Source organism: Sprattus sprattus (assembly GCF_963457725.1).
Source record: "Sprattus sprattus genome assembly, chromosome: 1".
In the NCBI taxonomy this organism is placed as follows: Eukaryota; Metazoa; Chordata; class Actinopteri; order Clupeiformes; family Clupeidae; genus Sprattus; species Sprattus sprattus.
In genome coordinates, this window is record NC_137920.1 from 68,710,104 (window position 1) to 68,725,469 (window position 15,366).

Genomic DNA, 15,366 nt, shown 5'->3' on the forward strand with positions numbered 1-15,366 from the left:
TCAAGCACAGAGAAGGGCCTGATAGGTGAGGCAGCGCCCCACGGGGCTGGGGCTCCTGCGATGCTTGCAGTGTGTGCTTTGCCCACTGTGACCCTCTAGCACTGTGGCACGCAGAGTGCTAACTCCACTAGTAGAGTGATTTACACTGGTATGGAATGGCACCAGCAGACACTGGCTTTGTTTTAAACTTTATGATCACGTTCACTCCATATCAGGCCATTTACTGTGAGGAGCCTTCAGCGCACCTCATGCTGTTTTGCTTTGTATAGCAGGGTGATTTTAAGAGTAGACCCCTGCTTCAGCTGCCGGAGCTGCCCCAAGTATCTGACAAACTAAGTGATCAAACAAAAAAAAATATTTTAAAAGCTTGCAATTGTCACTTCAAAGTACAAGTTACTAAAGGTCCTCTCATGAGCCCAGCTCATCATCAACTAAAGATAATTCTTAAAATGACATTGGTGAGATACTGAGTTTCTATAACCCTAGTGTAACAGGACAACAGGACTACAGGTCAGATCCGCTGGTGCCATTCATTTTGCATGCACGTAGATTCTTTTCTTTTCTTAGAGGTTTGTGAACTTGTGAACATCTCATTGATTTATATTCCTTTTCATTTTGTTATTTTCTTTCTTTATCATTCCCTCCCCACCCCCACAACCCCTCCACCACTCCCCCCCTCCCCCCCTCATCTCTGTCACTTCCACCTCCCCCTCCTCTCCTCACCACCTCACCCTTTTCCCTGGCCGGCAGTCTACTGTGTCACGTCGCCCACCAAGGACGACAGGTACAGGCTGCCGCCGCCCACTCCGCTGGGGTACCAGGGGCTCTCGCTGGGCGACGCGCAGGAGGGAGCGCTGCCGCGGCCCCCCCACTTAAAGCCGCCCGACTATAGCGTGGCCCTGCAGAGGTCAAAGCTGCTGCAGAGCCCGGCCAGGCTGGCCCCCAGCCGGCCCGCCAGCACGGTGCCCCTAGCAGATAGTGAGGATGGTACGTGCCGGAAGCCCCGCGGTAGAGCAGTGTAGGCCAGCTGCTGCTGCTGCTTGCTGCCTGTGCGCCGACTTACTGTGTACAGGCCTGATGCTTTTAGTGCTGACTTACTGTGTACAGGCCTGATGCTTTTAGTGCTGACTTACTGTGTACAGGCCTGATGCTTTTAGTGCTGACTTACTGTGTACAGGCCTGATGCTTTTAGTGCTGACTTACTGTGTACAGGCCTGATGCTTTTAGTGCTGACTTACTGTGTACAGGCCTGATACTCTTAGTCCAGACTTTGGGGGTTTGTCGGCTGAAACAAAACCTCAAAATATCAAGGACACCTTTTCTCTTATTATTATTAGGGCTGTCAAAGTAAACGCGTTAATCTATGAGATTGTTGTGACTGAGATTAATGCGATAACATATTTTAACGCAGTTAACGCAACTTTGTTTACTTCCGGTGTGCGTTGACCCCTGTAACGAAACCGCCGCGTCCCTAGTGTCATTTAGATAGGAGAGACCGAGGCGGTAGTGGAAGATGGAGAGAGATGAGGGATTGTTGGGTGGAAAGTTTCTGTTTATGAGGCAAAATGACGGAACAATCGACAAAACTAAAGTTGTATCTAATTTTGTCAAGCTGAATTTAGCTATGACAGAAGCAGCTCGTCTTTAAGTTACCACCTTAATGCGAAGCACCCGACAGAAAGCAGCCCCAGGTTAGATGGTCGCCAACCCACACTCCGCGATTTCTCTAGGAAAATAACTAGACCAGTCCGTGAGAAGGTTACCAACGCTGTAGCAGTTTGGTTTGCCGGTGACTGTCGGCCCATCAACATAAAGACGGTGGGCTGACTGAGGTGTTCTGAATTGCTTCAGGGGACAATTCTTACGATTTACCGTAGAGGGGCACTATTGTGTCTTGCATACATTCCTTGTATGACTGAAAGAGAGCATGAAAAAAAATACCATTAAACAACAGTGTCTAAAATTCACGCTGTCTGAAGTGATTACTTGTTAATTTATAAGATTTAGACTTTAGAAAAAAAAATACTTTTAATCGCGATTAATCTAGATTAATTAATTTCAAAATTTGAGATTAATTAGTTATTTTTTTAAATCTATTGACAGCCCTAATTATTATCATTATTATTATTATTGTTGTTGTTATTGATTGGTTATGTTAGACTTTGAAGTTAACTGTATGTGCATGTTTGTGCAGGTAGTCATGATCATATTATTAATCATTATTTAGTATTTCAGTAAGTGTGTCAGTCACAATCACTACTCACCTTGTGCATATCATAAACGTTAAAAATATATATATATATATATATATATATTTTAGTCACAAGAGGGACTAAGATTTCCCTTTGATTGTCTCTCTTTCAGATGAACAGGTCTCAGCAGTGTAACTGCCGCCAGAGGACAGGCGGACTGAGAGGGACGAATGAGCGAACGAGTGACACAGAGAGAGAGAGGAAGGAAGAGAGAGGAGAGCGGTCTCATAAGCTAGAGCTGCACTGGGCTTGCTGTGGCCTCCCTCCAGACAAGAGCACATGCACCTCACCTGCTCCTCGACCTGCTCACAGCGCAACCTCACCTTTCCCATCACAAACAATACCACACACATATACACACACACACACACACACACACACACACACACACACACACACACACGTATACACACATACACGTATAGACTTGTTTTTAGGCCATTCAGGGAAATGGATGGCTTGTTTTTAACTCACCTTGCCTCAGGCTCCTGAGCTGAACTGATGTCACAGGATGGAGTGTGTGTTATAAACCATGGCTTCTCAAAGGAGAGGAAGGAGAAAGAAAAAAAATCTTGATGACAGCCTTGCCTCTTTCATGATTTGCTTTTGTAAAAGTACCTCTGCACGTACGTACCGATTTGCTCTGCTCCGTCGCGGTCTGGACCGGCGTGATTGCAGGGTTTGGGTCGTGGGGCTCTGTAGTGAAGCGTCGAGTAGCACATACGAGAGTTGTTGTGATGGAGTAAAAAATGACAGTTTAAGCCGTATTTCCCTCTCGCGCTCTTTTAGCTGTGCCGCATGTTGTTGTGCTGTGGTGGTTCCGGGCTTTTTCCATAAACACTGACGCCAGGGCATCCCTTTAGCATCCCCACTGTATCAGGATGTTCACATCCCGAGTGTAAATAGGATCAAAGTGTGATGGTCTAATAATGCCACAGCCAAGCTGGCTCCACGCTATATCTCTTTATTGGTTTTAAAACATATCAGTCATGCAGACTTTAAAAGAGAACCATTTTGAAGGTGCCGGTTTGAGAGTGTTACATTCGTGTGAACAAGATGTAGAATTGGGTCGTTAGATGTACTACCACAGTTCTGATTGGGTCGTTACATGTACTACCACAGTTCTGATTGGGTCGTTACATGTACTACCACAGTTCTGATTGGGTCGTGAGATGTACTACCACAGTTCTGATTGGGTCGTTAGATGTACTACCACAGTTCTGATTGGGTCGTTAGATGTACTACCACAGTTCTGATTGGGTCGTTACATGTACTACCACAGTTCTGAGGAGAGTGGCCTTGAGTGTGCATGAATGGCATGGACCTGTGATTCATGAATCATGTACACGTCCTTTGGAGGAGGACTCACGCTTGCTCTGAAAGTGCATGTTAAACAGTGTGCCGTGCCTCAAGGTAACAACATTCACATTAGGGACTGTATCAATTACACACCTACTCTTAGAGTGAGTTTTCATGGTGGAATATGTCAGTGAGTGTTGGATAAATGGCATGGCTATATGTCACTGGTGCAGACGTTTGAAATCTATCTTTCTCACGGTGTCATCGGCTATGCGTGTGTGTGTGTGTGTGTGTGTGTGTGTGTGTGTGTCTGCTTCCACAAAGAAACATGAGGTACTGGGAACATGGTGGTAACACTCCTTCCTGTATGATCCAGCTCCTGTCCTCAACCAGACAAAGAACAAAGCATCACCAACGTCAAACAAGGAAAAGCTTCTTTGAATGCAGTTTGAAAAAAAAATATATTATATATAAATATATATATAATGGCACTGTTTAACCATACTAGCGAGAGAGCTTTATGTTCACGACGTGTAGCCACCGTGAGAAGTGTTTACATAGAAACCATTTGTTTACAGTTGGTGTTAGATTCAGTGGTTGCCAGTTTTAGATGTTGAAATGAGAAAATCTCGGCTTTTTTTATTGTTATTATTTAATTTGGTATTAATGCAGGGCTTGTGGATGCAGCATCTGAAACCGTTTTATGTACCTCACCCACTCACCCATTCTCATTCTGTCTTCCTGATCTGGCTACTGCTCTTGTGCTCTGTGTACATAACAATGGAATATAAACAAGGAATGTTTGTCAAGGGAAATATATTTATATTGGTAGGTGTGTATTTGGTTTACTAGTCCTTGTTGGCATAATGCGATTTTGGAACAAAAGTACATTTTTTTGTATAGTATTTTAAAGAGACTGCTTTAATGTGTATTGCTTCCTACAAGAAAAAAGTCATATAATTTCTACAACGTCAGCCTTGTAAGAAGAGGTTAAGTGCAGATTTGTATTATATTAAGGGATATAACTGGATTATTTCATTCTTTTTTTTTTGCTGTCTGGTTGCAATGCTTACATTGTTTTTTTTTATTTCCCTTTGCCATTCAAAGACTTGAAAATGGTAATATATACATATACAAATTTTACATATATATTTTTATTTGTTCTAAATTAATGTTCCTGATCATGTATAGTTCAAGAGAAAAGTCCTCTATAAAGACTGTATTTGTAATATTTTGTTATAATAAAAATCAAAGATTGCAGTTGCCCCATTGCTGTGATGGGGCAGGAATCTATCAAGCATTTTCTTTTCCTTGAGTTCATTCGGTTTTTGTTAACCCATGTGTGTTTCATCAGTACTGCATGCCAATGACTGTGGATCAACCTGTCTTTTTATTTATTTTGCTTATTTCTTTCCAGATGTTTCTCTCTCTATGCCACAGTTTAGTGTTTTCATCACAGCGTCTAAGCCCCACTCTTCTACCCCATGTCCTTCTGTCCAAATTGCCTTCTTCTATCTGCGTCACTGCTTCAGGGTTGAAAGTGGGGTTTAGAGGATCAGGGTTGTATTAGGGTCGATATTAGGGTCAGTAACAGCCTTATAGCTGCTCTGCTTTGCTTCCAGACTAGAGTTTGCTCTGCTGCGGTTCTCCAGGTTCAGGTTAAGATCAGGGTCAAGAGTGCTGATGGGACCTCAAGGCTCTAATGAGTGTGTGACCGCGACCGCTAACACCAGGCACGTTAGCGCCCTTAGAAAAGAGCCCTTTGTCTCGTCCGTCTCGCCAGCAGAGCTTCAGAGCTCCTTCATTTGCACATGCCCCCCCCCCCCCCCCCCCCCCCAGCAACCTTGTGAAGGTTCCCAATCTCAGTATGCCCGACACAATCTTAAAAAAAGCTCGAAATAGAATCCTTTATCTTTTAGCCTTAAAATACGCTTCTTTGGATTCCTGGAAATATGATTGAGCAGAGATTTGAATCCGTGTCTACTGACTTACAGCGACTCTCCTGAAGGTCAACAAAACACCTAGTGATGCATCCTAGAGTGACCCCTAGCACAGATTTTTTTTTAGTCCCTGTTCAGCTGGTTGTATGACTCCAATGGACAGCCATGGTCTTTGTATCTTTCAAACTAAGATTATTTAAATGTACATTCTGAAGGTAAATGCCTTCAAGTATTTAATTGAGTATGCTGTCAAAATGAAACGTCTCAATGATGCAGTACACGTGACAGAACAATATTAAGTATCCTCAGGTACAATGTAGTAAAGCAGGAAGTAATTTATAAGGGTTAGTAGTATAGTGTGCTTATGTTAGTATACATTTTACAGATTACAAACTACAGCGCTGAACTGAACTCTAACCACAATTACATGTGTACAATGTCTTTTACCTAAGAACATTTAATTACTCTTCATTAAGTATATTGTACCTAAGGAAACATAAGGGTCCAGTATGTAGTTTGTTTTTTATCACAAACATACTTCTAAGATTTAATAAAATTGTGATGAATTACCTGAAACAAAAAAGTGCACAAAAAATGCACATGAAAATTGGTGTAAACATGGTCTCTAGTTGACAGGATGGGTTCTTTAAATGTTCTTCAGCCGGTCGTTATAAATTCTACAAAGACCCCATGAATTTGTTCTAAAACTGCATTCTAGACCCTACATTTAACTGTTCTCTACGCTGTCTTTGTACAACCTTTTTGAGTTCTCATGCCTTTTTTCTTCAAAGGGGTATAATGAGAACCATTTCAGGTATGGACAGTGATTTTTTTTTTTCACCTTGATGGTCCATTACCTCAATCCTAATCACCAAAGGGGCACTGCCAGGTCAGGTGCTCTGGTGTCTTGTAACTGGAACACAGTTACTGAGATCTGACCATGTTGCTGTACCTGGATAGGAGGCAGGCAGCCAACTGCACGTGAAGCACCGGCACAGGAACTTCCTAATGGGGTTATCTGCTCAGAAGCTTTTTTTGATTTGTGTACATTTTTAATAGCTGATGTAACTTATGTCTTTTAGAAAGACACTTGTGTGTATGCCTTTTTGTATTTCTACTTGTGGCTGTAAATACTTGTTATATTTTGTTTAAGAGGATGTTCAAAAATAGCAAGAGAAAAAGACATTTTATTTCCAAAAATCGACTTATGAATTTTTGACAACAATAAACCCATAAATGTCTGTACTCTTTGTGTTGCATTTCTTACACCAGTTCAGTTTTGATTGAAATGCAGCCAGAAGTCATTTCTTAAGATATTTCTCTACTCCCATGACGTTTACAACTCATTCTGTTTCCATCAAAAAACCACAGTGAAATCCCATTTGGGTCATAATTGGTGGGCAACTCATTAAGTTAGACTCTTGTGTACATGAGTGAATTAAAAATGTGAGATACTACTTTGACGGCTTCTGTGTTGGTATACAAGGCAGTTCTGCCCGCGGCCATCTGTTAATTTCAATCACCAGGAAACTCCAGCAGATCAGTAAGTGGCCCATATATTCCAACTGAAGAACTTGCATGAATTAGTCAGAATCATCATCCAACCCAGCTGTACATCTTACTTGAGTTCAGGGGCTAACTTGCCTAACTTAAGAGAGATATGCACCCAAGCTAAATGTCTGGAAAAGATGTGAACACGGATGAAAGTTCCTTAATGATTTTCCATCATTGATATGTGATTAGTGAGGGAGAGAGGACGACTAGGGAAGCGGATGTCAGGCCCTGCATGTTAAGCACCTCATTCAAAGCCTTAAAAGTTCACAGAGAATATTTCAGAAGAGCAAACGGACATTTAGAGGGAAAGTTCACTTCTCCCGTGGGAATACTGCCAAGCAGAGTTGAGAAATTATTCCCTGAAATAAAACACACTCCATGCATTAAACATCAGAAACTGGATTGCACCCACTGAGTTTAGTGATTGAAAGGAGATTGGAAAAAGGAACTATGCTGCCCTCGGACAACATGGCACCAGGAACATCCCAAACTTACGACCCCCTGAATGCTCCTGAATTCATTTTTTTTAAATAACGGGGATGTTCATGTTTATTGGTAAGATGGCCTGAAAAGGGCCATAATGGACTGGTTATTTGTGTGTACTATTTTGCAGAACATCAACTCAATTCAACTTTAACACCAACAATGTAGTTTATTTTCAGAAAAAAAACTTCACATGCTCAAGCTGTCTTAACCTTGTTGGGGATCACATGTGACAGTGATCTCCTGTCATATTGCTACACTGTAAAACATTACAGCTCCATTTAGTTATGTCAACTTACCACCTCTCTTTGACACAATGAGCTTTAACAAGTTTTGGATTTTGAACTCAACTGTACGAGTTTAAGAAAGTAAAACTTGCAGTAAATCATTGTGTTGAATATTTGAGAGTTTTATCAAATTGATTCAACTTAGGCTTGTAAGTTATCAGTTGAAAAAAAGAGAAGAAAAAGGCGGGAATGGGGGGATGGGGGCTACAGAAAAAAATATATAATTGCAGTGACTTTTGAGTTTCACTGTCTTCTTTAAACCAAGGCAAGATTGAAGCATGTGCATAAAATGTATACACCGCAGATAAGCCGTATATCGAATTTCAACCAACATAAACATTTAGCAGTAAACTAGGGTTAAGGCAGGACTACTTCCACTGGCGGAACAGGACTATGCCTCTTAACAGTGGCGGAGCTATACAATCAACGTTGTCTGAAACGAGGAGACTGGATTGCGAAGCCAACCGTCATTATCTAAAGCAGAAGGATTTGAGGAGGAAGAGTGTAAAGATTGTTGAGAATCATTTTTTTCTCTTGCGGACGTACAGCGACAGGTGAGTTTAACAATATTTAATAAACTGTTTTTTTAACCTTAGGTAAAGTAACGTGATAATGGTAACTTTGTAGGTTGTGCTTTTAATAGCCTGGAAAAGCTAAATGTGTGGCCTTGAAGCTAAAACAAGCTCATGGTGGACCAGGTAATTGGGTCACGCTTTTGCTAAAACGTCTGAAATGTTAAATGTATAACTACTGTAATTGGTGTAGTGTTTAAACGTGACCGCAATATTCCTTTTTTATTCAATGTGCCGCTGAGGGTTTGTGCTTGACACCCCTCACCCTTCAAAACGCACATGACTTACCTAGCTAGCTAGCTAGTTAACTAAAATTAATTCCACCAGTCCAGGCGTAATTCGGTCACGATTTTGTTAACACGTCTGAAATGTTTATTGTATAACTAATTGGTGTAGTGCTTAAATGTGACCCAGACCGCAATGGTCCTTTTTTTATTTCATGATGTGCTGCTGAGGTTTTTCGCTTGACACCCCCCAGCCATCAGTGCTGCTAGTTAGCTAAAGTTACGTCCACCAGGGATAATGGCCGCGAGGTGTTCAATTCTAGAATTCATTTGAGTGTTTTTTTTTTCTGTTCACAGAAACGAAATAAGCGTGTCCAGTTAATGCGGTGGAAATGTAAGTTTTGTACGTCCTTTTCCAATGGGAGAGGAAAAAATATCACAGGTTTATAAGGATAACGGCCGCGAGGTGTTTAATTCTAGAATTCATTTTAGTGTTTTTTTCTGTTCACAGAAGCCAACAAAAAACAAGCGTGTCCAGTTCATGCGGTGGAAATGTAAGTTTTGTTCGTTCTCCTCCAATGGGCAAGGAAGAATATTACAACATTATAAACAACGTCATGGACATACAAATCCTATATTTCGCTACTTGAGCATTGATGTAGTCAGGAAGCATGTACTCTTTGTAGCAATCATATTTGTGATTTATTTGTGTTTCTAGCCCTACAGCTCTGTGTTGCTCTTATTTGTCCCTCACTCATGCCCCTTTCTCTGCTCTTTTGTTATCTATCTGCTTCAGCTAATTGCCGAGTTCAATCGGATTGTGACCAAAGACCTGCTTCAGTCATTTATGGAAGGGCTTGATGCCTTGGTGCCAAGTCTTCTCCATCATTACAGAGCAGCTGCTGCATCTGGGAGGAAGTTGCCCCTGAGAAGTGTCCTGGATAGTCTTCAGAAGGAGGTATGTACTGTATAGATGTGTACTAAGATTTGGATTATAGCTTGGGTATTGCATTCATGTACTATTACCTGTTTTTGTAGGACAGCAACCAAAACCAAAGAGTAGCTGCCCTGGTTGGTCTTCCGCTCTACCTTTCAGAGGATTCATCCAATGTCATTAGGATGTGTGATGTAAGAGACTATTTCATACTATTTTGTTTTTAAGTTGAAATCTTACTAAGGTAACATTTGTCATGTCTATAAGTGGTATAACCATACCCAAAGCAATAATCATTTTTTACAGAAAAAAAATCTTCTCACTCCCTAAATATATAGCCTATCATTTACAGACACCTTTCAACCCCAATATTGACTGGGTTTCCTTGAAATAATCTGAATTTTGACCCTGTACCACCCAAGTGCCCATGTGCATATGGTTGTATGCTGCTCAAAGTCTGCACTTGAACCTAATAGTCATTCTCTGTGTGCATTATCAGGCAGTTTTACATTTTTTGAAAATCATTACATTATTAGGTATTACATTATCGTTTAAAAAGTTGTTATTGTATCAGTCAGAACATAATTTCAAAGACAGTTATAGCCTCCATGTATTTGAATGGCAGTTTTAAACTTGGAAATGTCAGTTAAGATGTGTATGTCTTCATATGTCTTCAGGCTCATGGTGAAACTCTCGACACAGTCATGAGAGGAATGGCAGTTGGACTATTAATTGGACATGAAGGCCTGCTGGAAGAAGCATTTCCTCTGGAGGTTTTTCATGTGGCAGTGGTGGTGGAAGAGAGGATCATCATCCACAACCTTAGAGATGTGCCCACGGGCTTTGCAATCTTACTGGGGGCAATGTACTGCCTGAATCTTGAGTACCCAAAAAATATGAGGTACACCTTTGAGTTTCTCCAAAAGGTCATCATGACCATTAATCCTAACCAATGCTCAGCTAGGGTTCATGGACTTAGAAACAAACTGCTTGGATATCGCCAGTGAGTGAAGGAACTCAATGGAGTGTCTCATATGTTCTGTTTCCTCTGCACCAGCTGTAAAACATGTTGCTTTTTTGTGTGCAGATCCTCACATGTGAGTGGAGTTAAGTCAGTGAGTGATGTTTCTCATGTTTTCTGTTTCCTCTGCACTAGCTGTAAAACATTTTTACTTTTTTTGTGCAGATCATCACACATGTGAGTTTCTCATATTTTGTTTCCTCTGCTGTGAAACATTTTGTCTTTTTTTGTTGTTATGCACATCATCACGTGTGTGTGTGTGTATATGAGGTGTTCGTGTGTGTGTATATGAGATGTGTATGAGTATCTTGTATTTCTGCGTGAGTGAAGGAAGGAACTGGAGTATCTCTGTACCAGCTGTTAAACATTTAGCCTTTTTTTGTTGTTGTGCAGATTATCACACGTGTGTGTGTGTGTGTGTGTGTGTATGAGGTGTTCGTGTGTGTGTGTGTATATGAGGTGTGTGTATATGAGATGTGTATGAGTATCTTGTATTTCCGTGAGTGAAGGAAGGAACTGGAGTATCTGCACCTGTAAAACATTTAGCCTTTTTTTGTTGTTGTGCAGATCATCACACGTGTGTGTGTGTGTATGAGTATCTTGTATTTCTGCGTGAGTGAAGGAAGGAACTGGAGTATCTGCACCTGTAAAACATTTAGCCTTTTTTTGTTGTTGTGCAGATCATCATCATCACACGTGTGTGTGTGTATGAGGTGTGTATGAGTATCTTGTATTTCTGCATGAGTGAAGGAAGGAACTGGAGTATCTGCACCAGCTGTAAAACATTTTGCCTTTTTCTGCAGATCATCATAACACATGTGTTTTGTGTGTGTGTATTGGAAATAAACAAACGTTTGGTCACACAAGTTTGCAAAACCTTTTTGAGGCATTAACTTTTACATATAATTAAAATAATCCATTTTCTTTACAATGTAAATATGACGTTGGGAAAAAAATGAATATAAATTCTCTTAACTTGAAAGGGAAAGTCGTATGAACGTAGTTCAGTTATATCAACTTGAAACCGTGAGTTACAATAATGCAGAAATGTGTGTTCGTTCAACTAGCTGACTGAAGTTGTTGTAGTGATAATCTTTGGTTTAACTCGCAGTATCAAGTTAAGATGGCAAATGATTAGAAGTCAAATCAACTTTGACGACTTAAAAAACAATATTAAGACAACTAGAACATTATAGTACAATCAACTTTTTGAACTTGAATTTCTGAGTTGAAACAAAGGCAAACCTCAAGTTGAGTCAACATGCAATTTTAAGGCAGCAGGTGAACTTACATTTGCAAGTTAAACCGACTTGAAATGTTTTACAGTGTATGTGTTTTCTCCACTATCAGCAGTTTAGATTATTTTGATGCTGTAAGATCCAATAACTGTGCAACTGCGTTGCCAATGAAGTAGCAGAGAGCCAACAGAGTATTTGGACTCAGTCTCTCTTGCCATATTTGGAGCTTAATGAAGCTTCTCTCTTTGCCTGCATCCATTGCACTATTAATTGCTGTGTGTATCCATCTGCTGCTCTGTTGTTGTTTATTGTATTGGGATCACATAAAAATGCTGATTTTTACTATATGCTCTAAGACAGAATCAGGTCGGTTTTGTTTTGTTGTCTCTGGGATTGCATGTTTTTAATAGATCTGTTGTAGAGTGTAGACATACAGTCAGACAGTATTTGTCGTATAGGCTTTGATCTAAGCAAGTCAATATGATCATGAAGACATTATCTGTCATCAGCTTGTTTGAGTGATTGTTGAACTAGAGTTAGCTGCCAGTTCACTGCCCCCTCATAATAATAATAATAATAACAATAAGAAATTCGCACAATTTGTGAAACAGAAAATATATATGATAATACAGACTTGCTTTGTAAACTCTGTTGTGGAATGATGCAGTACCTCTGAGAACCACATGGTGGCAATGCATATCTTTTTTTATACATCGCTGCTCACATTCCTTTGTGTCTCAAATTTGGGATTGAGTTAAGCAGATTTGTGTGTGGCATAAATTAGGCAAACATGATTTTTGTGGGACACTGCCCAGTTCATTATTGTACAAATGGGCCAAGTTTTTTTTTTTATGGAAGCAATTTAATTCTGCTCTATTGTTGAAGTGATGATTATATTTGTCTACATTGTTGGTCCCGAGTTTTTAATTTCCCAACTTATAAGTAATGTCTAAAATTGGAGAAGCCTACTTTTATCTCAGGCAGTTTTCACACATTGGTGGGTCCACTCAGGCCAAGGTGGACTCGACTCTAAAAGTCTGCCATAGTGTCACCTGATGTAAACATAGAGACATACAGTACAGTCATACACAGAGACAGGAGTCATACACAGTGCTCAAGCACAGCTAGATATGAATTATTATAAATATACCAGCACACACTACATCAATATAACTGCTTTTTACTTTACACTCTAGACGCTCAACATTGTGCAGAACATCAGTGGTGTCTCAGACTGTCACCTAACTGTGCCGTAGTGTTGCCCGTATGGAATGAAATGATCAAGCACATACAGTGGTGTAGTCCAGGGTATACGCAGTATACCCACTTATTTTTCAGTCAGCATTGCGTATACCCACTTCTCAAAACAGGGAGTTTATCCTGTGCTGTATTTGCTGCTTAAGAAAAATTAAGAGGAACCCACTTCTCCAGGGACCACTACACCACTGAGCACATCGGGTGCTTCTCTTCCCACTGATACACGGTGGAGTGCTGCGGCGGAAGACTTGGCGTGAGGCCCCCACCCTGCGGCCGCCGCCGCGGCCAGACCCACGCCTTTGAAAGTGACCCAGACCACACTCAGCTCCACGCGATGTCCTGAGGTGGGAAAAAACACAAGACAGGTGTGGGTGTCCGGGTAGGGGTGGGAGACGAGGTGGGGGGGGGGAGGTTATGGCGAGGACGTGAGGCATTGCATTAGGCTGTAAGAGATTAAAGGCTGCTGTGATTTGTTGCAGTGACACAGGGGTGGTGTCATCAGCGCCGGGGGAGAGCCATCCATTTGTCAGAGAAAGGTTCTGCATGTGGGCCAGGGTCTAGGTCTTGGTCTGTGGTTCTCTCCTTTTTTTTTCTCTGTATCACGGTGGTCTGAGGTCTGCACTGGGGTGAGGCTCTCTTATGCCCTACTCTCCTGCCTGTACTCTGCACCGATTGATCTGTGTGTGTCTGTGTGTATGTATCTGTGTGCCTGTGTGTGTTTCACTTCACTCATACACTCATACACAGAGCACGACTTGGCAGATTTCTGAATCCTCTTTAATTATTTGTGACAAACTGCAGGACAATTTTAATTACAGTGTGCCTTCATTGCATGTCGCTGTTCCTGAAGCACTTGAAGCTGACATCTTGAGGATAGCCTGCAATCCACCTGTCACAGTTGTTATTGTCAGGCCTCTCTTGGCAAATGGATTCAGTGAGGAGATCCAAATGCTTCTGGTTTGCCGCCGGAATGTGACACATTCTTGTGCTGTTTATTTGTGCCACCAGCTCTGCTCTGTTGCGTCCCAACACATGTAGGCGCAACATCCTCCTGCTCTGTTCATTTGCACTTTCATGCCAGCTTTTTTCAACGCCTTTCTGGTTTCTCCCAGTCTCCCTTCAGGTAACACATATTCTCTTACTTTCTGATGGTGTAAACACATTCAGCGAGACAGGAGGGAAATCTGCGTTAGATCACACACACACACACACACACACACACACACACACACACACATAAGCACACACATACACACTTGTATACAGACACACAAACATGAGCATACACATAAAGACACAGACAGACATCCTCTCACATCTGTAAGACACAATGAGTAGTAGTGTGGTGGATGTTCAAGAGAGCCTGGCAACACTCCTTTTTCCCGTTGGACTGATGTTTTCATTTATTTTGGGGCTGGTTATCAAATGACTGTGTGGTCTATGCAGCCCAGTGGACTATCTACCTCCACACTGACACACAAATACTCACAAACACACACACTCATGGGGCTGGCTTTGTGCTTGAAATAAGAAGTGAGCAAGTGTGAGGATGGCGAAGTGCTCATAAACTTGGGCACGTACTGCAGCCTGTCTCCATGGTGCATTTTAATCCATGCCACATGGCGATTCTTTTCTTAATCTTTGTTTATTGTCCACCAGTTGTGTCTGTGTTTGTATGAACACAAGCATGTGTGTGTGTGTGTGTGTGTGTGTGTGTGTGTGTGTGTGTGTGTGTGTGTGTGTGTGTGTGTGTGTGTGTGTGTGTGTGGGTGGGTGTGTGTGTGGGTGTAGACAACCGCCCATCTAATATCCATATAACTCACGTTTATTCATGTGCGTACACACATATGTGTGTATGGTGTCTATAGTGTGTGTGTGTGTGTGTGTGTATGTGTGTGTGTGTGTGTGTGTGTGTGTGTGTGTGTGTGTGTGAGCAGGAGCATTTGATTGGCCCCCACCCGGCCACCATCGAGAGTAAGCCGTCCTTCAGCATTTCACAGTGTTGCACCACAGTAGCTCCCCAGCACATATTTCAAGTGTGTCAGTGCGTGTGGGCCCTGATCACCCAGCGCTAATGATTTATACAGAGCAGCCGCTACTCAAAGTTCAGATTAGTCACCCCAGGATGACACAGTGACATTGGAGAGGAAAGCAGCAAGCTGCAGAATTATTGTGAGACTTTTTTTATTTTAAACAATCCATTGCATCCATGGCACTTGTAATTTATATAGAGATGTATAGATAATGTTGTAATGTATATAGAGATATATAGTATGTTTTGTAATTGTACACTGACACTACATTA

General features: G+C 41.5%; 1 protein-coding gene across 1 annotated transcript in view; it reads left to right on the forward strand.

The window, feature by feature from the left end:
* The window catches only part of rapgef6 (Rap guanine nucleotide exchange factor (GEF) 6), a gene marked incomplete at its 5' end in the record, with an annotated part of 74,874 nt that extends 72,395 nt beyond the window's left edge, over nucleotides 1-2,479 (forward strand). Inside the window, 3 exons of the mRNA XM_080835678.1 lie at nucleotides 1-25; nucleotides 751-987; nucleotides 2,365-2,479. The exon at nucleotides 1-25 is cut by the window's left edge and continues 463 nt beyond it. Of these exons, the coding sequence (XP_080691804.1) occupies nucleotides 1-25; nucleotides 751-987; nucleotides 2,365-2,387 (285 nt within the window). The 3' untranslated portion in view covers nucleotides 2,388-2,479. The remainder of the gene's footprint in view (nucleotides 26-750; nucleotides 988-2,364) is intronic.
* Nucleotides 2,480-15,366: the final 12,887 nt, after the last annotated feature.